General features: G+C 39.2%; 1 protein-coding gene across 7 annotated transcripts in view; it reads right to left on the reverse strand.

Annotated features, from left to right (window-relative positions):
- shank3a (SH3 and multiple ankyrin repeat domains 3a) overlaps nucleotides 1-26,247 on the reverse strand; it is a 174,236-nt gene that overhangs the window by 94,176 nt on the left and 53,813 nt on the right. For 6 of the 7 annotated variants that reach the window (XR_006096128.1, XM_042410919.1, XM_042410920.1 and 3 more), the window contains exons 3-4: nucleotides 25,036-25,239; nucleotides 20,812-20,883 (exon numbers count right to left, since the gene is read on the reverse strand). Coding sequence is in view for 6 of the 7 variants with exons in the window: in XM_042410919.1 (XP_042266853.1) it covers nucleotides 20,812-20,883; nucleotides 25,036-25,239 (276 nt within the window). In the remaining variant the exon portion in view is untranslated. Of the gene's footprint in view, nucleotides 1-13,255; nucleotides 13,358-20,811; nucleotides 20,884-25,035; nucleotides 25,240-26,247 lie in introns of those variants that run through there. The other variant, XM_042410921.1, reaches the window with a different exon arrangement.

A 26,247-nucleotide genomic window follows, 5' to 3' on the forward strand; every position in this document is an offset into this window, starting at 1 on the left:
TAGTTTGTATTTTAGATTAAAATAAATATATATATATATATATATATATATATATATATATATATATATATATATATATATATATATATTGTAGGTACAGGGGGAATTATAGTGTTCCAGAGTTATTGTACAATGCCACAGTTGTTCATAACTGTTCATAAGTGTGATGGCGAGGGGGAAGAAACTGTTCCTGTGTCTGGTGGTTTTGGTGTACAGTGTTCTGTAGCGCCTACCAGAGGGGAGAAGTTGGAATAGGTTATGTCCAGGTTGTGAAGGGTCTGTAGTGATTTTCCCTGCCAGTTTCCTGACTTTGGGGGTGTACAGATCGATGGTGGGCAGGTTGGCACTGATAATCTTTTCTGTAGACCTGACTGTCCTGTTTGACTGTCCATTGTAGGCTGTTCCTGTCTTGTTTGGTGGCCAATCCAAATCGGACAGTGATGGGAGTGCAGAGAACAGACTTGATGACTGCAGTTCTACACTGCAGTCATCAAGTGAACCAGTTGTCACAACATGTGGCTCATCTTTAAATTCTCAATCTTACAATGTCTTGCTTCAATTGCTTCTTGAATCTCACACTTCATTCCACTGCAGTGAAGTGTTTTGGTCTGGTGTGGTAATAGTGACAGTAACTTAACAGAAATACTATCAAGGGAAAAGAAAACAGTTTGTTTGCACAGCCAAAATGGATGGTTTACCGAAACTGCTGCTGTGTGCACAGGCTCATGACCAAACTAGTCAGAATTTTCACACAGCTTTTTTTTTTTAAACAGCCAAACTAAAACTCCATTACCTGTAATTGGTCATCAATGCAAAATGAATTGCTTTGCTCAAATTATGTCTGTTTACATCTCGTTCCATCCTTGCTGTCTGCCATTATCTCTCAATTTGCTAAACTTACTGCGGTTGTGATATTTCAAATTTATCCTACAATTTGCAGGCTTCACCATTAAGTGTCACTAAACAGACCTCAATTTTCAATCAGTGTGCAGACCTGTAGATAGAGACAATATCCACAGTAGTACAGTTTCCGTCCACAAAACAATCTCTGTCCACACAAGCTGTCCGCACCATTTCAGAAATAATCTCCGTCCATACTAACATGGCTGAAAATGCATATCACAAGACACATGATCACAGGGAATTGTCAGAAATCGCTCGAGTAGCTTGCGTCCTGCGCATGTAGACAGTAGTAGTATTATAAAATGCAGAATTTGACTCCACAACTGCTAGCATAGACAGCGAGGTCAGAAATGCCTGTAATTTTGTTATCCATGTTGAATTAACCACTGGTATTCAAGGCTGATCTTGTTTTTTTTCTTCCAGAAAAGGGTCACATGATAAAGGCTTGACGAATCAGGGAAGGACATGTTGTGACTGATAAGACCCAATCAGGAAGCCAACATGGGTGTCTGCGTCGGCGTTTTCAAAAGTCTCCGTTTTAGGGGTTCGAAAACGCTGGGGTAGTGTGGACGCTAGGTCTAAATATAGCAAAAGTTGTGTGTTTTAAAACGGAAACGGATTAGTGTGGATGTAGCCACAGATATTTACTCAGTGGCAGTTTCACAGCGGTACAGGTGTTGCGTTTGATTTGGTTTCTATAACAGTGCAAACTTCATGTTGTTTGTGGGGTGCAAATTATCCTATCTTGTCTTGAATCTGTACTTTGACTAAAAGTTTGACTGGTGCAGCTTGTACACATACACTACAGTCATGAGGATAAAAACTGGATAACTGGATAACTTGCTGTGCTGGATCAAGAAAAAAGAGAGGGAAAACAAAGAAATGAAGAATAGTGTCTCATCTCAGTGCAGGAGGAGCAAGAAACTGTAGCAATAATCTACTCCTAGAATTTATGGCAATTTACCAACTTGTTAAACCAGGGAAATAGCCTTCAGATTCAGTTTAAAGTTCAGCACAAGGTGTCCTTCCCTGCTCTCCATATGATTAGACATTACTCTTCAACTACACCTAACTATTTGATTTGTGCTGTATTTGATATGAATGTGATTTTTGTCCCTGCACATTATTTTTTAAAGATGGCTGCAAAACATTTGAGTCCACTGGAAATTGCTAGAAAAGAATCTAAGAAAAGAATATGATAAACATTAATTCAAGTAATCTGATATTTGAAATGTAATAATGTGATGCTCCAACTACTAATATTAATGGCATACTCTTAAATATACCACATTTCAGAGCTTAGAATTGCAGGTAATTGTCATCAGAATTACACCTGGAGGTCTTCAGGATTCTGCCCTCCCCTACACACATTTTTTTGGTCCTGTGTGTCCTGAATATGCACCACCAAAAGGAAACGAGTGGAAGAGCTACTCCAGCTACCAGGACAAAGAGGATAAAGGTTCCTTCTTTTAGTTCAGTACCCTGAAGAGGTTCTCATCTCCTCCACGACTAAGGGGGGGATTATCTGCCACTACCTGATAAAAGCCTGGGTAAGAGGCCAGAAATTACAGAGACAACATGGCTACCCCCCACCTCCATTGCTGCCTCTTTTCTTCACTGTCTGTGTTCTGCAGCTATTCTCTCTTGGTCTTTCTCCTACTTTTATGAAGTGTTTTGCCATAGCTTCATAAAAGGAAGTGTACACACTTAATGTCCTGTTCAATAGCTCATGTGCATCCATGTGTAATCTATACAGAATGTACAGTACATATGTGTGTCAGACACTTTCGCTGCCCTATATTTACTCTCATTACCACATGGCTCCATAGCCCCTGGTCCCTCACAGCTGACCTACAGTACGCAGTGCCATGGATGAGTAGTAATTATAACGCTCACCAACATGATGCTTATTCGGGAGGATCATATACTGGCCTAATGTGAGGTGGCCCGTAAAATACACACATGCTCTAAAGCGTCATAACTGCTAAGCCAGTAAACACCATGAGCCAGTGCCAGTGGGTCATGGGTATGCTCTGGGGACTGTCAGGCATCAGGATGAGCGCAGACTAAACTGTTCGGAAAGAGCATAGGCCTTGAGTGGATGTGGAAGTAATGATTTCCCCAATCAACACAGACCCTTGCTTTCAGTGCCAGCAATATTAGAGGTTGTGTATAGTGAAAAGAAAACCATATGGTTACGGTCAAAGATATTCCCACATTCCCATCAAGGCGTATATGTGACACAGACCCAAGTGTTTAAAACCCATGAGATGAAGTTCATATTTTTTCCACTGTGTAGTGAAAGATAGCAATTTCATAGGGTAATCCCCAATAGTTTGCAACGTAGACTGTAGATTGATCAGATTTGTCTTATTGTGACTACAACAAGTGATTCACATGTGACTACTTTGTGCTTGAAACTCATTAGGTATACCCTGTCACCATGAAGCTGTCATATCTATGTAGTGGAGCCTATTCAGATGCCAGGTGACTTATCTGTTCTGCCTGGCTGACAGTGATGCGGAAAACAGTTGTGACAATGACTGATAGTCTGATAAATCAGAGCCAGCAGTGTCACTAAGACTCACTGATGAGCAAAACAGCTGAAACAGTTGTGGTTAATTTGATTTAATCAATTACTTTTAAGCACTAGATCTGGTAATGTAATACATATTTAGGAAATACAGTACACATATAAATGCAATTATCCAAATTACAACCTATTTTATTACGTATATTTTGACATATGATGGGGCAGAGATTCAGTCCAATAATACAATCATACAAAAAGCATTAGCTGACTGTGTTGATGCAATAGAGGTGCCCTTCCTACAGATTGCGGCATCAACAATCAGCCACACATTAAAAGAGACAACTGCCTCTTCTTATGTGTGGTAACATCAGCAAACACATACACCCTTATCTGGCACAGAGTGTTCCTGGTTTTCTGTCTGTGCTTTGTTGACAGTCACTTATATAAAGGCTGGAGCGAGAGCGGGCAGGCCTTGACCCCCGTCTCCCAGATGCTTTGTAGAGAGGCACTCCTGCTGCAGGGGCACTGCATTTTAATTAGACACAAAACTGAAAGAGACACAACTGCCTATTCAGCCAGTCCTCAAAAGGAAAACAACAGTATAGGTCAAAAAATTATCTGGCAAACACTACCTATTGTTACGTTTGAGCGATAGACACCATCTAGCAGCCATAGAAATTATGACCCGCAGAAGTGACGCAGTTCAGATGACATTAATAAAAGGTGGCAAATTTCCATAATTGTAGGTGGCAGGTTGGGTGGATGGCTAGATGGCTAGATAGATAGATAGATGGCAAAAAGTGGACTTAGCTGCAGGAGACTGCTGTTCGCTTCCCGCTTCCAACCACAAGTGTCATGTTTCCAACTGCGACTGTCAATGTTCCAACCACGAGTCGGGACATTTTTTAAAAACTGTAATTACAATTGTTGTAGTGTTTACTGTTGCCATGACAATGAAGGTTGCCTAACTTTAAGGAAGAAGTAGCTTTAACCCACACAAGGTTTCAAGTGATCATTTTAACCCAAACTACGATCTTTCCATAACCCTAACCAAGTGGTTTTTGAACCTGAACCTAACCAGACCTCAACCAGAGCATTGTCACACCATAAAACATAATTACTTTTTAACAGTGATTTGTAAAGGTTTTGGAGAGCACTGATAGAGGCGGCATATTAGAAAACACTGCTATGGGTCATTCTGGAGTGCATGGTACAATCGACCTATGTGGTCATTTAATTATGAGGATGTGTTGATCTATTAGAGACATGCAGAACTGGATTACATTCTCAGACCTCCATTTGGCAACAGCTTTTAACAGCAATTTACACCTTTGTTTAGTGATGCACCACTAAACACCAGCATTTGTAATACTATGGGATTTTTTATGTGTGCTGTATTTCCTCACCGTTTTATCAAGAATGCTTTCATTGAAGCGACACACTGTGAAGGATGAAAAAGAATGTGCTTTTTTTTAACCTTTATTTATTCAGGGAAGTTTCACTCAGAGGAAGCCTCTCTTTTGCAGGAACGCCCTGATCACATTCACAGAGCTTCACACATTCACACCTAGAAGCTCCTCAATACAACCACAGTCTGATCTGCCTGGCACTGAGCAGCTCCACTGCAGCAGTTAGGGTTAACGTAGGGGGAAGGAGATAGTTTTTAAAAAAATGAGGATGATAAAATACAGTTGCCAGTAAAGACGATGTGGTTCACATCATACATGACATCATGTTGTATAAATATGGATTTATGGATTTATTTATGGACTCAAGTCACAAACTGAAAATAAATGCTCACTTAGCTCCCTAGCTGTGGGAGATAAAAGCAAGAGACATCATACTGTATAAGCACAGATGCTCTTCAATTCTTTTGCAAAACCACAAAGCAAACAGAGAGAGTAGAGACTGTATGGTGATGCTGTCACTGGTCTACAGCATCTTCCATTCAGCTCAAGGTTCACTATCAAAACTGAGGCTCCACTTTTAAACCTCTTTTTGTCAGAAGAAAAAAAACAGTCAAATGGCTTAGCTAGTTTTATTTGTCAGTTTATTCTATAATTTATGGATTTATTGCAGAGTATGAAGGTCTAGAAGCATGTTCCCATTAAAAATGCAATGCAATAACGTGGTGTCGTGTGGCAGAAACACAAGAAAATGGGGTCACGTGAAGGGAAGGAATAGAAGGGAGTAGGGCAGCAAAAAAAGGGTGAGGTTAAGAAATGAGCATGGACTAGAGTAGCTCTCTATTTTCAGGTCTACTCTATCTCTGTGATATTGGGTTCACTTGAAACGTCAGGCTAAAAATGGCACACCTTTGACAGAAATGTCCTACAGATACACTGTAGAATTGTTTTGAGATATAGTATTTTTACTACACTTTTTACATCATAAGTGCATTTAATGTTCGGCTTGTTCAGGTTTGGGTCTGAGATTTGTATTTTTTCTTCAATCCATTCCAGGTTTAGCTAAAGCTTTGTTTAGGGCTTGACCGATACTGGATTTTTGGGGGTGATACTGATACAGATATTAGGGAGTAAAAAAATTCCAATATTGATATATTGGCCGATAATCTTAAATATACAAAAAACATACAAAACACACTTTTTTTTTGCACTGATCCTTCAAATGTGGTCATGAAACACATGACAAAGCTATGTAATGGAGGCATGATATTTTACAGTTTAACAATGAACTTCATTGTATCAAATGACCAGTGCACTGAAACAGTAAACTTCACTGGGAATTTAATAATTATAAATTACTATAAATAAAAAAGCCACCTAGAACAATAAAACAACATATGTACATATATATTAAACTTCAATTAAGAAAAACTATCAATTATACATAAAATGCTGCCTATATAACGGCACATATCGGACAACATATACGCCGATACCGATATATCTGTGATAGGCCAATATGGGCTGATAATATCATCTGACCGATATATTGGTTGGGCTCTAGTCACAACACACTGGCAAATAACTCTTTTTGGATGATTTAAAATTCAGTACATATGGTTTTGGTTTTTGCCTGTTCCCAGATTTTATCCTTGCTGATTCTGAGCCAATCTAATAATAGCAAAACAATGGCTCTATGTCAAACAGGCTCCTGACTGACTGTCTGATACCATGACTATACACAAAGCACTCACATCTAAAACTTCCTGGGTGGTTTATTTGAGATGAATATGTAAAACTGCATCTTCAAGTGTATGTGTGTATCTATCACTCTATTTGTCTGAGTGATCTTGGAGTCTTAATTATTTTGCATTCCATGATTAATTACAACAATGATCTATTGAATACATGAGTGAGCAAGATTCAAATGCACATGGTGCCCCTTCTACTGTATACACAAACTCATTCTTGAACAGTCACATGGCCTCGTTCTCTGAATCATTATTAATTCTACAGATCCTTGTGGATTTTAAAAACAAATATTTTTTGGGGAAATATTTTTTCAGTTGAGAAAATGGCCAAGCAACCTAAAAATGCTGCAGGGAACCAAGCATATTGAGTGCCCTAGTGTTGCACAGTTCACTTGTTCAAAGTTTCTGGTGCAACATTATATTACCCATGAGGTCAATGTGTATGTGCACAGCATGTTTATATGTTTGCACCGAGGCTACCGATGGCAATGGTATAGGGAGCAGACAATAGTATGATTGACGGTATAAACTAAAATGCAGTTTAATACAACAGCCGTGCCATATATACATTTATTTGGAGAGGTGTTCATTTCACTGTTTAATAATTATACATTTTTGGTGCCATAATTTGTGGTGGTGTTAAATTAAGGTTACATGTGTTCCAGGGTTATTGACTTAAATTGCATTAGACTGTACAGGTGCTCAGGATACTGTGTTAGCCCATGCTTACTCCATCAGTGTACCATGAGCACCACACTGCGTTACCGTTAAAAGGGGCTAGTGTTGTGAACTCTGAGTGCTCAGGCTCCATGGACAGCATGATAAAAGTGCAGTCATTAGCTCTGTGGTTCTGCTCTGCACTTCACTTACTGTATACCGAAGCCAATCCACCATCAGCATGCCACAACATACCAGAAAACTACACCAGACAATACTAAATACAATCACTCCACTGCTCCTGTCTCAGGCAAACAGTTCAGCACAAGCTCACCAGACAGATAACAGTCCTTGTTGCCAACACCTCTCCATTTGGATTTTGCATCTATTATTTTGCTTTTCCACACAGATTGCACAATTGGCAAACTGTTTTTGATTGTCGTCCAATTCTGTTTTGGTGCTAATACATACAAGAGAAGTACTTTTGTTAGGAGATTGACAAATCTTCTGAAACCTATTTAAGTATCAAATACTGTTTAGTTTGTTGCTAGTAGCTTTGTTTGCAGCTAGCTGCACAACAAGCAGTCCTGCATGCAACTTACAGTAATTTGCTTGAGTTGGTTTTGTGACACCAATGTCAAAAACTAACTCTGACAAACTGAAGCGGTGTACATCACCATATATTGACATATTTATTTTTTTGCAGTGAAGCTAAATCAACATTGGAAGCCACTGGAAGTCCAGTTACCATCCTCCTCAAGAAAGCAAGCTACAAACTTCAGCTGAATCTTTGAGTTATGTTGACAGATGAGTCTTTGCTTAGTGAATTTAGTACAGCTGTCCAATAAAAGAACATATTAATTAGCGTTCTTGGTTTAATGTGGGTGTTCAAAATTCCCCTGAGAGACACAGAGCTGCTGCATATAGCTTCACGCCTGTTAGCACGGATTGGTGCTTCTTTGTGTGTGTTTTTTGTCTGTGTGTGTCTATGTGTGTCTGCCTCTATCTATGTCTGTTTGGACCTCAGCCTACAGTATGTTCATCTGAAAGAGCAAGAGCTTCAATAATCTCCGATATCCATACCTAACAGGCTTAAAGTGTAATGCGCTCAGCGACAAAAAGACCAATATACTGTATGACAGAGTATAGACTTGATCCAAAGGAATAGGATTTTTTGTGAGGGGAATCTTCAACCTTTACTGTACAGCAGCAAAACAAATCTCTGAGTAATTTGATACACTTTTATGCTTCAGGGGACACCACATGAAAAAGCACTGAAGACTTGAGGATGAAATTTATTGGCCTCATTCACACACATTTTCACATGAAATAACACTTACTGATTCATAATTTAGCACACTAAACACACACATTTTATTCATCATGCATGAGCGCAGTAGGGAAAAAATTCCCCTGCACTCAAAGACAGTGATGGAGGTGCTGTTACTATAGCAACAGCATCTAACACATCATTAACCGTAAATGTTTCTGCATAACATGCAATTCAATTTTACACCTCTCTGGTGAGGATTTAGAAAAAAAATCCCAGTCTCTTCTCACAGCTTACTCAGCTCATATAAGATAGTCATTATCATCATAATCCTAATAACCGTAACCCATAACTTGCTCCCTCAAGTGTCCCTCAAGGTTTTTAGAGACTGAGTATTTCAGAGAGTCCTTTGTTTCTGTTTGTCTAGTTTTATGAAGGGGGCTCCTGATATTTTTACTGATGTTTTTAGTAAGGTAACAGAAAGCAGATAGAAGACAACGAGAAAAAGAGACAAAGAAATAGAAGCAAAAATGTCTCTCTGCATTCTAGCCTAAAGCCAGCCTTCACCTGGATACATGCCATCTGCTGACACAGCATGCACTACACATGCCAATATAGTAACCCTATTATGTGGACGATCTCTGTTTTAAACCATATAAAATGAGACACAATGAGACAGACAATTTGTTCTAATGTAAATCCCTTCAACATACTACATGTAAGAAGAAGTTTTAAATACATCTAACATGCTTAATAAAACACAACATTTCTGTCATTCCCACAGTAACATTCAACAGGAATAATTCAGCAGCGGATGTCAAATGAGTCACACATAAAAATGGATGTCTGAACTCTACCTTGTGTAAAATGATGCTTTACAAATCAAAACATTACATGATTTACTGAGTCACAACCAGAACAACCTAAGATAAATGTCTACCCACAAACTCTGAATAAGAAATCCAGAAAAATTCAAAGCTGCTGAACAAACAAATTGCTGCAATACAAACAACATCTACAAATATTCTTTCTGTATGAGTATCTAAGAGCAGTGTCAGAAGGATGCCCACATAGCCCAACTGTAACAGTAACCTGTATTTACTCTTGATCCCATAAGTCATCTTATAGTAATGTATTGTGTCTAACCTCTGTGGCCCGGCTCCTGGTAGCTCTCTCTGAACGTAGCAGCATGGTGCCTTCTGAGTAATCCTTTTCAGAAGCACTGGAATTATATGTTTTTAGCTCTGTATAATATCTAGTATTCCTCTTGATGAACTACAGCTTAGGCAGGCGGGACAGTATGAGCTAGCTCTGATAGGGTTGACTAAAGGCCGGAACAAAGCACAGCAAAGCCACGGCCTCTTTCCCACTTGACAACACACTCACAAACATGCAGAGCGCAGGCATATTGTATGTGGACCCCCAAACACATTCTGCTGTACACTCAACCAATTCCACCCACCCTCCTGGCTACACTGACAGCATAGCTTTGTCCAGCATTGTCTTTTACATCAGTACAATTGAGCTCTGGCTTACTTGCCAAACCATTAATGCAAAAAACAAGACGAACGAGGCATAAACAGGAACACACAACTATGAATGTGAAGACTTGTGTTCATGACAACACGGACAAGATCTGTATGAAAGGCTGACCATTCATAAGTGTTGCACAGTGATACTCTACCCAAAATCTATATTTTGAATATGAAACACTCATATACAGTAGGCTTGAAATTCAGGCCTGGCACATTCACGGCAGTTAAAATGGTTTTCAATTTAGAGCAGGTGGCAAACACTATGACACAAACTATCAAGGTAAAAATATGGTGAATATGTTTGGAAGTAGTTCATGAATTCTGTCACATGAAATATGACAGCTGAGCTGTGCTGTTGTTTGTATGCATGACTATGTGTATGATGTGTTTTTGTGTGTTTGTGTTTGTAAGCAGGGTGACCAGAGAGGATGAGGGGAATGCATGCTGTCATCAGAATCAAAGAGTCCAGAGAAAGAAAGAGCTGAATCAGGTCCAGTCATGTGCTTTCAGACAGACACACACACGCATGCACGCACCGGGACACAGGCAGACAGACAGGCGGACAATAGAGGGACAGAGCCAAAAAATGAAACTACACACACACACACACACACACACACACACACACACACACACACACACACACACACACACACACACACACACTCAACTAAGCAGACCAAAGGTGAACTAGAGCTCAGCCTAGTAAAACTTATGTCAAAATACAGCTGGATATATATAACAAAAATTATCTTCCCCTATATTTGAAACTGGGCTACAAATAGGCCTATGGGCTACAGAAAGAGAACAGAGGAGGGCAGCCAGTGAGCTCCAGGCTGAGACATGGGGGTGTGTGGGTAGTGTATTTATTCAGCCAGATGATTATTAAAACTCTATTGTACTTTATGCCCCTGGCATCCTATCTAGAGTTATCTATTCATACTGCTTGACCTAGAATGATGGGAGTCGCATGCTAGTGGGTTGTTGTACTGTACAGAGCCAACAGCAACTGCAATGTGTGTATTTTTTTATTGTGAAATGAAGTTGGGCAATGAGGCGAAACATTTTGAAGTGCGGTTCCAGTTCAGTTAAATGAATGGATGCAAAATGCAGGATACTGCCACTTTTTGTTAAAATTAGATTCCAGTTATGATACAGGCAAACAAACTCACTCTCACACACACACACACACATACACACACACACTGTTTCTGCAAGCTAAATTGCATCATTGGGTTATATTATCTGTATACAGGAAAGATTTGATACACTTTTCACTCAAACAAAGTCCACATTGGATTGTGGTGTGTGTCTAAGATAAAAATGTCACTATGTGCTATATTGCACTGAGTGGTGGATGTGGAGGTGACTGCATCCCCCACAGATGTCAAGTCAAATTGGGAAATGGTTGGATTTAACTAAAGATTGCTTGTCTTATTGCCCATTGGCACTGATCCATTCCCTACAGAACATTGGCAATTCTCCTAACACAACTTTGATGCTAGTTTTATTATTAAACTATCAGAGTTAGGAGTACATCAATTTTAGCTTTTTCTCTTCCAATATGATACCTCAACCGAGGTTCTTTTACCAAATTTGAGATCTGTATAGGACAATGCATGTAACTCATTGGGATCATTTTTATGTAGGGTAATATGACGCCTAAGATTGCTGTGGGGCTACAGTGTACATTATGATTCAATGTACTTGAATCACAAAAACAGCAAAAATAATTAAAATCAGCAGTACCTATAAGTAGAGATTCACATAGATTTTGCTGGGGTGTATTATAATGAGCCTGAGGTCATAGTTTCTACATGGCCTGGTTTCAGAGCATAATGAACAAAACAGAATCAATTCTTTCTTTCTAATCTGTTTAATCACTGTCTCTCTCTCACACACACACGTACAGATCCTACTCATTTTAAGTGAACAATTGAAAGGGGAGGTGAGATACTCTTGTGGTGACAAATTGTAACCTTCACAGAAGAACTTACACACATGCTTTAAAAGCAGTACATTAGGCTGAGGGCAGTAGCCCAGGGCATGGGGTGTAATTAGGAATCTGTAATGTTAAATAAGAGAGAAACACAAATCACACTTGAGCACACTCTGTTCTTTTAATAGCTGCTGTTTACACTATCTGACTTTGTGAGCATACAAAAATTAAAGTTACTAAACAATTAAAAAGATGGATGGAAGACATGTTTATGTTAGACAATTTGTAGCATAGGTCAGGCTACACACTCGTACAGTAGCTCAGGTCAGGCTGCCCGCAGGGTGTCCCGTTGGCAGCTTCCACCTGCTGAACCCTCACTGACACAGACTGACAGCTCAGATACTCTCAGTGGAGATTCACAAACAATACTGTATGTGGCAGTTACTTAACTTAACAAATTTACCCACTGTGGCCCAGCTATTTTGCTGTCTTTTTAACTCTTTGCACCTTTGTCTCTCTCTGGCACAAACACACACACAAGGAGGCCCTCTCCGTCAGAGAGCGTCAACAGCAGGTTATGACAGCCATGTGACACAAGCGGAGCATTATGATTACAGTAAAGACAGCAAAGACCAAGAGGTAAGCTCTGTGCTGGAGAGACCTACTGGCAGATCCAAAAACACACATACTGCCATGTGCATGTCAAGCATACACACATGCACCCGCATTTGTGCAAACAACTGCATACAACAATTCCTGCCAAACACGTGCATGCGTCTGGAATACACAAACATCCACACAAACAAACATGTTTATGTTGTTCAGTCATAGATCTAACAGATACACACGACCACTCACCCTCGCCACAGCTAGGCACCAACATCCACACATTTTTTTTTTTAACATATCAGACACACACTAACACACATGCACACACACACTGATCCAAGCCCATGGTTAGTAACTGAACCAGTGCAGAGAGAACCATTAGCATTCTGTCAGGGTTTCAGACAAGACTGCACCAGCTCTTCACACAGCCAACATGCAGCAGAGCATAACAACAGAATGAAAGCCAGTGAGAGAAAGAGAGAGAGAGAGAGAGGGAAGATAGACAGGTAGACAGGGATGGGTAGGGGAGTGTTTGCAAGTAATTGGAGATAGAAAGTATAAAAAACAAAGAGATAGAGGGAGAAAAATATGCGGTTACACCAGAGATAATGATAACATTAAATTAAAGAGATGATGAAAGCAATTGGGGTACCTTACTATTGAGTGTGGCCTTCCTGGCTTCTTTAGTTTTTCTTTCTCTTCTCTCAGCTGCTTGTCTTCTGCCCAGAGCGGATCCCATCTCACACACACACACACACACGAGGACACCCTCCCTGTCACACACGCACTCCCGTAGGTCAGCTACAGTTCCAATGCCAAAACATCATCCACATGGCCATATCCAGTCCCCCTTCTCCCCATCTCCTCTTCTCTCGTAAGCCTGACTTGTTCTCTCTCTCTCTCTTTCCCTCTCTTTCACTCGTCTTGTCAAATTAGCACATGCACACTCACATGGTCACACACTCACCCAAGCACGGACACACACGCTGACTCCTGTGCATGCACAGAGAGACGGAGAGATAGCAAAGGGTGATTTTGCAGGATGCTGGAGAGAACAGAGGGAGGGAGGGTGGGGAGAGAGAGAGAGAGAGAGAGAGAGAGAGAGAGAGAGAGAGAGAGAGCTAGAGAAGAGGGAGGGAATCAGGGAAAATTGAGGGAGGAGAGAAAGCGTAAAATAGAGGGAGGGAAAAGCAAAAGCGAAAATGAGAGGGAGGGTAGATGAAGTGTGGAAGGGGAGATATTGATATCCAAACCCCCCACCAAACACACACATTCTCCTCCCCACTACACAATATTTATTTTTTTAATCAGAATATTATTATTTATTTATATATTTACCATTTATGTGCAATACTGCACTTGCACACTAATGTGCAATCTATAAATATATTGTATATATTTTAATTTGTCTCCCTCTTATCTTCCTCTTCTCTCTCATTTTATTATATATTCTAATTGGAACTAGAGCCCGCAGAAGCCAAATTTCACAGACTTCAATGTTGCCATCTGCTGTATTGCTGTGTATGTAACAATAAAACATCTTGAATCTTGAAGTGAAAGAACACAAAGAATGGTCAAAAGAAAGGGAAGGGTGGAAATCCCTAATAGATATGAAAATACTGTACAGAGCTGGTGCAATCTCTGTTATTGCAGCAACATGCTAAATTAAGTATTACATGACAGTGGGGGCTTTATGACTATTGACAGATGTTTTTATCTTAGTTTTCTCGAAAATATGGTTACAATTGAATATATAATTAGTTTGTACAAATAACCCCACTTACACAACACCACACATTTACATCTCAAATTAGAAAGAGCACAAACAATTTCAACTGAGCCCTCTCTACCACCGGGAAAATATTTATTAAAATCCCAAGTTCCATGTCTGTATTTGTTTGTGTATGTCTGTTCTTGTTACTGCCCAGATATGTTGCTACTTTGTTCAAAGCACTACATTTCTCTTCCTTTATGGGGATTATCCATAAGGAGTGATTTGTGTGTGAGGGATTCCCCATTGGAAATATCCTCTCATCCTGAGCCATGCAGCTGTGTGTGTATTATGCAGAAATCCCACATCAAATGTCATGTTGGCTGCAGCTGCCATAACGGTGCACTGATAGGAGGGTATAGGCACTGTACAAATGCTCTGTGGGATCTGGCATCTCAGAACAATATCACACCTACAATGAGCTGCATTCTCTGTGTAGTTTCATTGTAAATTGAAAATAATGCAGGAATTCTCATTCATAAATACGATTTACTGCTAACAACAATGAAAAGCCTCAGTGTAGGAGGAATAGCATTACTCTGCAAGAAGTTTTATGGGGGAGCCTTATGTGAACTATACTTTGCCACACTTGTACACTAATAAAAATTTGGCATGATGATAGTATTGGTTACCCTGTGACTCAAACTGGACAAGACCAGTCACTGCAAGCACTTTTTATATTGTGATACTGTGTTTGATTTCTCAACTACTTTATGATATTAGCGCATATGAAATGGCCAAGCTCTGCAAGTGTGCTCTGTGACTTCCGTGACCACATTACCAAATAGTGCGTTACTAAATGCTCTCTACTACTCTATATGCCTCTTTAGCTTTCTCCATCCCACCCCCTCCTTACCCATCTCTACGGCCACAATGCCCTGGGCTTTTATGCATGGTCATATATAGCCTATATAAAGTTCAAAGCTATCCATCTATCTGGATCCATCCATCCAGTTAAGGAATTACATCCACTTATACAATATAAAAAACTGTGTCCTAACTATTTGTCTTCAACTACATGAGGCCTGTTCTTATTCAATAAAGAGCTCCTCACAAAGTCTACGTTGATGAATGGGGAAGGGCTACAATGTTTGTACTATGTTCTTAATAAATCACACAGCAGAAAGGCAGGTGATGTGATTGTGGGAAACTCATGTCATCACTGTCACTATCATTTGCTGCAAAGTAGGTCTCATGTAGTCCAGTAGTTCCTAATAATAAATGCATGTTATGTGGCAAAGTGGTGTACAGAATTTCATTTTAAAATCTAGCAGAAATCCAAAAGTCTTCAAAGAATCCAAACACGTCTCTGAAAAGTGGATCCATGATACAACCTAGATTCTGTATATTTAGTGATATGTAGCCATAAAAAACATGGCATCTGTAACTAAATAAAAGCATGAATAAACCACTATAAACCACCAACCATACCAAATAAACGATATGATACTGTAATATAGGGAGGAAAATGTGGAATTTAAGGGGAAAACCAATGTCTGAAGATGTTAAGCAGTACTGTAGTTGAGTCAGTTTGTAAATTGCTTGAATAACTACTTATAAGAGAATGAATCAACCGTATTCATCACTGAATGACCCTTGTCACACTGCAAGAAAGTCACCCATTCTGTTGCCCTATCTATCACATGGCTAATCTCCTACACTAAACACCCACACACTTGCACTCTTTTTTTCCTGAAAGTATACATGTAAATTTTCCATGTAGTCAGCCCACACTGTTAACCAGGGCACTAGCAGGGGTGAAGAGGTCTGGCTTGGTTGGGTGAAGGGGAAAAAAAATAATAATGGGAGAATCCTATCAATTATGACCTCATTTTAAACTTTAGCCTGCGGCTGATGAGCTCCATACTAGCAAAGTAGGCTAATGCTTGACCTCTGCCATGCAGGGCAGCTTGCTGCAGGATGAACAGTGAACTTTGTGACTGTCAAGGCTGCAGGAATCACCCATAACAGGATTTCCCTCTTTAAACCTGGAAGTCATTATGCGACAAAAACAAATTTGCCATTTAGAAAAAAAGACAGAGATGGACAAACATTGATGTTCCATTACTTTGTAACATCACTTGCTTAAAGTTTATCTTTGCTAATGCAAGCACAGGAGCATAATTTGTTTTTAGAACTATTGCCTAGACAGAGACCTGTAAAAATCCATTAACATTCATGATTGAATAATTTGCATACTACTACTGCTACAAGTAATTAATATACCACTCACTTACCTAAAGTCAGAGTTTCAAGTGTATTTTACCAAGAAAAGTTAAGTGTTTTCATTCATCTGCATACACTAAATATAAATGTTCTACTGAAATAGAGCAAACATGTTGAAGTTAGAGCCAATTGTTATCTGGCTACTACATGACAGTGGAATCAAATAAGATGAGCTGCACTACTTTCACATAGGAAGCATTGGATGCCGTAGCCTATTACACAGCTGAACCCTGTATAGTAATTTCAATCAGATCTTTCCAATCTTTTGATGCAAACATAAATAAATCTGTAAATATTTTACCATCACACATCGACACAAGGATTTTATAAATACATACATAGCGACAGATATTTGCCTCTGATATCTCTTAAAATGACTGGTGTGTCAATGTCCAGAAACATGCAGATCAGTAAAAGGAAAACAAGAATTTATTCTGGCAGCTCCTGGAGCTTTTACAGCCAAATTACCACCCTCACTCCATTTATCTGTCCTGGATTTCTCATGGCTAAAGAAAAACACAGCTCACACAACCTGGTTGTTTTCACAGCCCATCCACACATTTAAGTTTCTACTCAGTGAGATAGTGTTAGATAGTATTGTGAGCGCTGTGAGATTCACTTTTTTTCTCCATTTGAGAATTTCACCAGTTCCACTTGTACTAGACAGCGAGGCTAGTTCAATCATAACAAATTGTGTCTTCATATTAGATGATTTATTGTGTGAAATGATTACCTACAGTATACGGCAGCTGGGAAGACACTGATCTTGGTTGAGAATGCCAGTTGAGTACCACTCATTTACTATGTCATAGCAATGTAGCAGAGTAGCAGACGGCAGCACCTCATACCAGACTGATTAGATAAGAGACAATATTTGAGAGGAATGACTCATCCTTCTCTTCTCTCCCTTTCTGTATCTCCCTCTCATTCACCATTTCTCACTCTCTTCCTCTCTGACACTCTCAATAGAAGTATGCAGCAGAACACACTCAGTGTCCATGAAAATACAGACGTGGAAAAAATAGCAGAAAACCCAACAATGAACTCAAAGTTCCCTCGCTTTCAAAGAAACCCTTTCCAAAGAAGTTTTTAAATATCCCATGCACTTATACTTTCCCCTCTGCTGAAGTTTTTGACTACCAGTAGGGTGTTGCACAATCCAGGACAAAGCCATGCAATCCCAAAATCTCTGGAGGAATCTTAGCAACATTTTGGTCCCTGGGCCCTGACAAAAAAGGCCCTGCTCTATTGCACATTTCTGCAAAAACAACGCCTGTGGCCACAAACTCTGGCCACTTTATGTAGAATGGTATCTTGCTGTACATACAGTACAAGTGCATGAAGCTGAATTTATAACTGTGGCAATTATGCAAGTACATAGTAGATACCAATACACCAATAGTGGAAAATGTGAAATCTATAAGATGTTTTTAGTAATATTTGCACAAAAAAGATTGACAACTGTATTACTGCTTATCAATAGTCTTGAACCACCCAGTGTTCACTAGGCACTTGGTTTAATTCCTCAAACTATGACTGTGAGGATGAACAATACAGTATAATCCAATTTTTCATGGGATATATATGGAGCTCACTACAAAGCTAAATCAGCAATAAACAGTTAAACTCACTAGCATTAGTCTATTAACTACAAGAAAAGCACATCTAAGAGCATTAGTCACACATACAGTAAGGGCTGATTATGGCTCACCATGGTATTTTATTCAGTTTATTGTTGCATGTTTCAGTAGTGTTTGCTGACAAAACCTACATTTAATTACAGCCAAAAATATCATTTTCTCAATGAAATTTAGTTGAAATTGTAAGACAGTCTTTAGACAATGACAAGGGTGAAAAGAACTGACTAAAGTATAATTTATCAAAACTGCAGTTCCATGATTTGTGCCAAACAGCAGCTCCTCACTATTGTTCTCTCTCTCTCTCTCTGTCTCTCTCTCTCTAACGCACAAAGCACACACAGAGTTGAACTTGACACTGTTAATTGTCTCCGGTGTAAATCTCCTGCCCTCTGATGGGGTTTGATGCAAATGCATTCAAATTCTCTCTACTGTCTGCTCCACTCATTACACCCACATATGTGCACACATGCACAAACACACACACCAAAGAAAGCACATCTGATTCATGTCTTATCTGCATCTTCTTATTGCCATCTCCTCATTTCAGACCTGCCACTCTGCACCTTCCAGTCGTCCCCACTGAGTTCCTGTTTCAGATGATCACATGACCTGCCTGCACACACATGGTTTGACATAAATGATGGCCCGATGGCCCGGGGCCAGGAAAACTTAATGCAGGGTAAGTTGATTGGCCGGCCAACCAGAGTCCCTTTAAACACATTCCTTCCCACCCTAGCGTCATTCATCCATCATACTCATTGTCATACTTACCGGTACTCAAAAAAAATGTTCCAGAAAGAAACATATGAGGCTACCAAAAGACAGAGGGGCTTTCTACTCTCATGGAAGCAACAATACTCCTGGGTGGAAAACTGTGACTGTGGTATGTTTTGTACAGCAGACAGAAGGAGCTTGGAGTGAACACATGCACACAAACAAATGCCATTATGTTCTTTCTCTCACTATTCTAGCTTAACAAGTACATTTCTGCAGATCTCTCAGTATTGTCTCAGTTCTTGACACAAGGTTATTATCAAGGTCATCCATACTTGCTGAAATTTTATCATCATAAATGCTGTTCTCTTCCCCCTGTGTATTCCATACTCTCTGGCTTTACACAAAATATGGAGAAACCTACATTTATACACCATTCATTTATTGATCCAATATGTGCCTGATTTTATATTTTGCATATGTGTAATATATCAACATTACATATCCATAACTAAAGGAAAACAAACAAATCTAAAGGAAACTTCAATGTTGTATGTAGTACGTACACAATGAATAAATCACTAAAATTATGGGAAAAAAAGAGTTATTTTCATTTTTTGGCTGCCAAGCAAGTGAAAATATACAAGGTCCAGTAAAACTCTGATGTACTGGCCAAGTGGGCCAGTGGAGAAAAAATGTTACTTTGGGCACTGACACCTTTTCCACATTACTTCATTAGTCTTGGTATATACAGTACGCAGCAGTATTCACACTCTGTCAGATTGTTTAGGATGTTCAGTAGCCTTAATGTTGCCAGCCTTTGTCCTTTTCTGTCTCTCTGTATTTGTGTTTCTGATTACCCGCCTACCCTTGACCACCATCTGCCAGCATTAGTCTTTCAGTTCCGTTTGCCAGTTTGGACTGCCTTTTTGTTCCTGTACCTGATTTTTCTGAACCTGCTTTGCCTCCTCCTGTGTCTGTTCATACCCAGCCAGTAATACACAAATGTCTGTTACACACATTTTCAACTTGATCTGAGATGAAATTTAACAAAAGGTTGCATTTCAAATCCTACACAACTGAACTTTGCTTTAACCTATGCTTAAACCTCCATTATTTTAACAATAAAACATTAGTTTCAGTCTTAGTAGTGTGTTCGGTGCAGCATTAGTTGTCAAATTGTGTTCATACCAATTCCTATATTTGAGTAGGACAGGAAATTATGTATTTTCTATGCCAACAATGGAGAAAATTACAGTGCTACCTGCTGAGTATTTTGACAGAAGCAATTATGCAAGATTGGTGAAAGACAGAATTGGGGTGATGCACATGACTGGAAATGAGTTAAACCCTGAGAATTTATCTCCGCCTGTTAATATTAAAGTGCTAAAGTGGCACAAAACGAATCTGATTCATGTTTGTGTGATGTTACTGTGCTGCTAGGTGTATGAGCACACATTGTCCTTATACGCAGGGCTTTCAGTGGTCTGCATGCAGTTATACATGAATGAACCAACAAACACATAGAGGTGAAGTCCTTTTTTCAAGCATCTCATAAAGATTTAATGGATAAAACTTAGCCAGAACCTTCCTGATACAAATCATTCACAATATATTAGAAACGAACAATGAAGAAATATCCATGTGGCAGACTTTGGAAAGATGGAACATGTGTCCATTGCAGGCTTTATATATGTTTTGGTGTCTGTGTACACTTGCTGTTACCACTGTGCCACCACACAACCCCACATATGAGCGAGCAAAGTTTTATATACTGCATACATGTCACTCACTCAGTTTAGAAGGTTGTACAAAGCATAAACATTTTAGATTTCAGGCACAGCTGTCTGGTCTTACCTTTGTGTGGAGCTTGGACAACTGCTTTTCATCCAGGTGGGTTTGAGTGTAGACACGTCTTTTATAGCGGAACTGAAACACAATAAAAACAAACATAAGAGGCAAAACAAGAGGCAGTATTAACCTTCTCTTTTTGTCTGTGTGTTGACTGCTTAACGAGAGCACACACACACTATAAACCATAATGATGTTAGTTAATTAGTCAAGTCTTTTAAATTCATTTGTCACACAATATCAACTCCTCAGTTTTTACCTAACATCGGCTTGTCCTATGTGACAGAAAGAAGAGGATGACAGGGAGAGAGAGTGAGCAGACAGACCAAAACAGAGATTTATGCTTAATAACCAATCTATGACATAGGAGAGCCAAATATCTCCCTGCCGTCTTTTCCCAGCATTCTTGCCTGTCATCTTTTCCACACATTATATCTCGCTAGATAACCCATCCACCTTGCAGTTTGATTGTTGAATATGTATTTGTAAAACAAAAATTTTACTGAATAAATGTACAGAGGGAACACTACATACAGTGTTGATACATCTGACAAATTAAAAAGTGGTAATACAAGCAATTTACAAGAAAGAGAAGTCCACCCAAGTAACAATGCATCAATATAGTATGTTAGATAGTTCATAGAAGCTCAGAAGATGCTGAACTCTGATTTTACGAATTCTGACAACATAGGTCTGGGCAATATGTCCAAACACCAATGGCAGAAGGACTTGCATATTAACCTTTGGAGTGTGATCAATAATAATAATCACATATCAATAATGATACATCAAAGTTTGAGCACAAAAGCACAAAAAGGTTTAAAATAAAATCTTAAACATTCACTGCCCTGGACTTGCAATGTAATTCAGTTCTCCCTCCCTCTCTCTCTCTCTGTCTATTTGTGTGTATGTGTGTGTGTGTGTGTGTATGTGTGTGTGTGTGTGTGTTGTGTGCACCTCCATGCAAGCACTCATATGTATGTGTGTGTCTGTGTATGTGCGTGTGTGTGTGTTACAGTGTGCCCTAGTACGTCTGTTTTTCCACCTATGTAACCACCTATGTTTTCCACCTGTGCACAGGGTAAATCCATGACAGAGCAGAGGGTTTTGAGCTGCTAATCCAAACCTGTCAATCATCTCTACAAGCTCTGGGCCTCAGGGAATAACTGCTGGTCAATCAATGACACACACAGTGCTGCAACAGAGTAGTAGTGGCACACACACATGAAAACAGGCACCGATGGAAGCCCATGCCTATTGAGCTGGAAAGCTATTGCAAGTACAACCGTAAGCTCAAAAAGTAGAGATGAAATAGATCGAATGTGAACAGTTCAGACTGAACAAGAAATATACAGCGGTAAAAATAAACAATGAAAATTCTATAATGACACAAATCACCTCACAACGTTACCTTGCCTCTTCCCTGGTACACATGCATACAAAGAAAGACTTTCCTTGTATGTCACTTGACTGCTGTTTTAGTGGCATATGGCTGTAAGAACTGACCAATATCAGTGCTCTTTTACTGTCATAACATTATGCCACTTGTAATCGGCATGCCACTCATGTTACTGACAGATACCACTTCCAACCACCAGGGGCTATTTAAAACTGGTATTCCACTGGCAGATGTCAATATTCATAGGAAGCTGTCACTGGGCAAATGCATTTGTTCTGGCAGACTAGCCACAGTCAAGCTCTATCCAGCTATATGCACAGCCCTCGATTTGTCGAAGCCACACAGCTGCTTTCAAACTTAAATGCTCCAAAAACTTTTGATACTTCATGGAAGTTTTAACTCTCTGCTCCCCACCACGCCTTTCTTCCACCCATGTTTTCAGCTCACATAGACAATATGTGTTTGAACCAAAGGATTTTTATTACACAAACACAAATACCACAGACCTCTGAAATGACCATATGACCACTCATGGCATGGTTAGTTTGAAGAGTTCAACAAATTGGATGTTTCCAATGTAAATCATGAAAGCTGGTGAAACACTGGGAGGATCCTCAAGCCAGAAAGGTTTCAAATGTCTACTTGTCATGTCTGGCCCCTACTATAAGAGTCCTACTCAAAATTGGAACAGTAAGTAAAGTAAAAAATATTAGAAGCCATAATCGTAACAAAAAGAAGAGAGAAAAAGACAGATATAAGGAGAGGAGAGGAGAGGATTGTTGATATATCCAAACTGTACCACTGTACTGTACCACCAAAGAAAACATGGGACGGCTTTTTCATTAAAGACATATTTTACAATGCAAGCTGGGACTACCCTAAGTAATAATGTAGTTAAATAATAATACAGTAGCAGTACTCAAGCAGGACTCAAGGAGGACAGTAAATCTTTATTATGTTCTCCATCTCTTGACACATCATAAAACTACTGCTACTAAGACTGCCGGTCAGAAAACCACCTGACATCTTTACACCACTGACTGGAAAGCGACTCATCTTTACACGCCTGCGTTTTTCTCAGATCACAAACCGTGATGGACAAGCACTGCAATTATTTCTGAGAGATGACAGCCGCTGCAGACGGCATACTGTCATTGAGTGTGATATTATTGCTAGTAAGTTTAACTGACACTTCATGACAGAAAAAACATACAACGTGCACAATGATGCACACACCCAACTGCGTGAGCCCTTTGTGTGCGCGTGTGTATGTGATGCGTAAAAATACATAGACTACAGCATCTACACTCAATAATAGCTTACAAGATGATTGACAAACAACAACAGGAGATGACTCAAGGAAGGAAGAAAATGATCCAAGACAGCGTTACAGCCCTCCAGTTGAATACTGGAGAGCTGTGTATACTCTCACCTTGTTGTTATACAGTAATTTGACATGACTTAAAGGGTCCCACCAGACATGTTTTAAGACATATAAATAATCTGCTTTGAGTAATCATTTGTGTCTGATATGTTCTGTATATATGTATATATGTATATATATATATATATACACACACATATATACATATATATATAGCCTATATATTCATTTCAAAAGTTTAATTGGACACAATGGGCCTCATTCACCAATATGTGCGCAGAAATGTTCTTATTTTGTGCACAAAATAAGTGCGCACACAAAATGAGCGTTAGATTCATGACACGTGCGCACTGGTCAATTTTGTTCTTTCCACCTTGCGTATGTTAGTGAATCGCTATTGGTAATTAGCATTCTACCACTGTCACTCATTGCAAAGAGGGCCGTAATGGTAAAAATGTAGAAAAACTTCACTGCTAGTGAAATGCAAACAATAGTTTCAGAAGTAGAAGACAGAAAAGGCAGATTTGGCTGGTAAACATGTCATTGGCACAACCATTTGGACCAACCATTTGTACAGCCTGCATACCTGTTGCACCGCTATCACGCAGTATTTCCGTAACAAAATAAAAAGCTGGTAAATGTGTAGATGTGTGGAATTGATCTAAATAAATCTCTACTGCTGTGCCACGTGTGTGTTTCATCTCTGTCCACAACAGGCTGTGATGTACTGAAAGCAGACCGCCCCTCCCTGTGTCACTACTGAACTGTCAGGCTGTGAGGACACTGAACAGGCTGCTGCTTAACCAGCTGCATATATCACGGCCAAATCTGATGGGGGAAATTAATCGCTGTCATATTCCAATATGGAAACTCTGATATATAAGCTATTGTCATCTAAAAGTGGGAACAAGACAATTTTAATATATTAATAATTTCATTACATTTTAATGATGATTTATGGATTACAACATCTTAGCTATTAATATTATAATTAGTAAATAAATTGTGTATTATTAGCAATTTCACACTTTTAAATGTTATATATTTTGGCCTAATCACTTTTAAATAATTGTGGTTCATATATACTATTTATTATTGAATAAATATTGACTACATAATTTTTTAAGACAATGGGATTTTTATGATTTATGCGTACTCACGGTCTAAGGCAGTTCTAAATTTGTTCGCAGAGTAAGAACAAATTCAGGTGAGAACATATTGATGAATCCTGGATTTGTGCTTAAAACATTCGTACGCATGGTTTAAGCACAGATTTGTGTGTACTGACTGTTTGTGAATGAAGCCCAATATGTCTCCTACTTTTTTTTTTTTTTTTTTATTTGTTTTTACTGTTGTGCATGTATGATGTTCACATTTTTCCACATCTTACTCTCTCCTGCTCACACTTAAAACCTCATACATACACATGATCCCATACTGTACCTACCTCAAGGTATGGTACAGGAGCAATGGATGGGAAAGGGTATTCCCTTAGCTGTCTTTCCTCATCCAGAAACTTGCCAGCCTTGCCGTTGTAAGCCGGCTGGAATAGGCCATAGTTGAGTACATCCTTCAGGCTCTGGTTGAGAGTACACAGGATCCGCTGTTTGGACAGCCAAATAGGAGCATCCACATTGAATTTCATACATTTCTGCAGAGACAAGAGCAGAGGAGTGGAGAAGGTCAAGCACATGTCATTTTTTTTAAATATCACATACTACACTTCAGTCAAATAAAAATAAGAGATTGAAGAGTGATATTTTGCTGATTCACATAAATATAACATTTAGGTGCTGAAAATGTGCTTGAACATTAAATAGGACCTCTTTCATCAGAGAGATATTTATTGAACTTCCAATGTCATGCCCGGGGGGGAAAAGCTAGACCTTTTATTTTAATAAGCAATTCACATTGGTATGGTAGAATTTCACCATTATCCACCACTTTGCACAAAAGGTCATTCCAAAAGCTAGTAGTAGTTACCATACTAAAGTAAACAAAACCATAATATAAGCAAAAGCTCTTCTGACAAAGCTCTTCAGGAACCTTAATTTGAGTAAGACTACATGTGAATGTGCATTATTCAAGCTCTTAAAATTAAAACAACGTATACATGTTACACAAATAGCGGCAGAAGCTCTGTCTCCAGTCATAAATGAAGTTCACAGGTATGGATGCCCATGGGAAAATGGGACAAATAAAATCCACTAAGTAAATGTTTGTGCTCTAATAAACAACTGTATATGTAATACATACACTGAAAGCCCCCTCTAGGTTATAATCTTAGTCGTATTCTCTTGTCCGTAAATTTCGATGCAAAGAAATGAGGTAAAGGTTGGTTAATAATGACAAATGGAAAAAAAAGACTACTCTTTTCTGGTTTGTTTGTAAGGTACTATGGCTGTTGTGGGTAGACAGAGCACTTCCCTCCAGTTACCACATTGTGGAGCCTGAGCTACAGACAGCAGAGAGAGAGAGAAGGCAGATAGAGAATGCAAAACCCAAAAGTAATAAATCAATCACTGCTGCCTGCAATATTGATTCAGAACCTCAACTCTATCCTGTTCAGCACCGCTATGTTCCTGACACTAAGACCGAACTGTTAAGGAATCACACCTTCTAACGGCAATACATCACAACTAGCAACCACATGCAGATG

This window comes from Thunnus maccoyii, chromosome 5 (genome assembly GCF_910596095.1).
Source record: "Thunnus maccoyii chromosome 5, fThuMac1.1, whole genome shotgun sequence".
Taxonomy (NCBI): Eukaryota; Metazoa; Chordata; class Actinopteri; order Scombriformes; family Scombridae; genus Thunnus; species Thunnus maccoyii.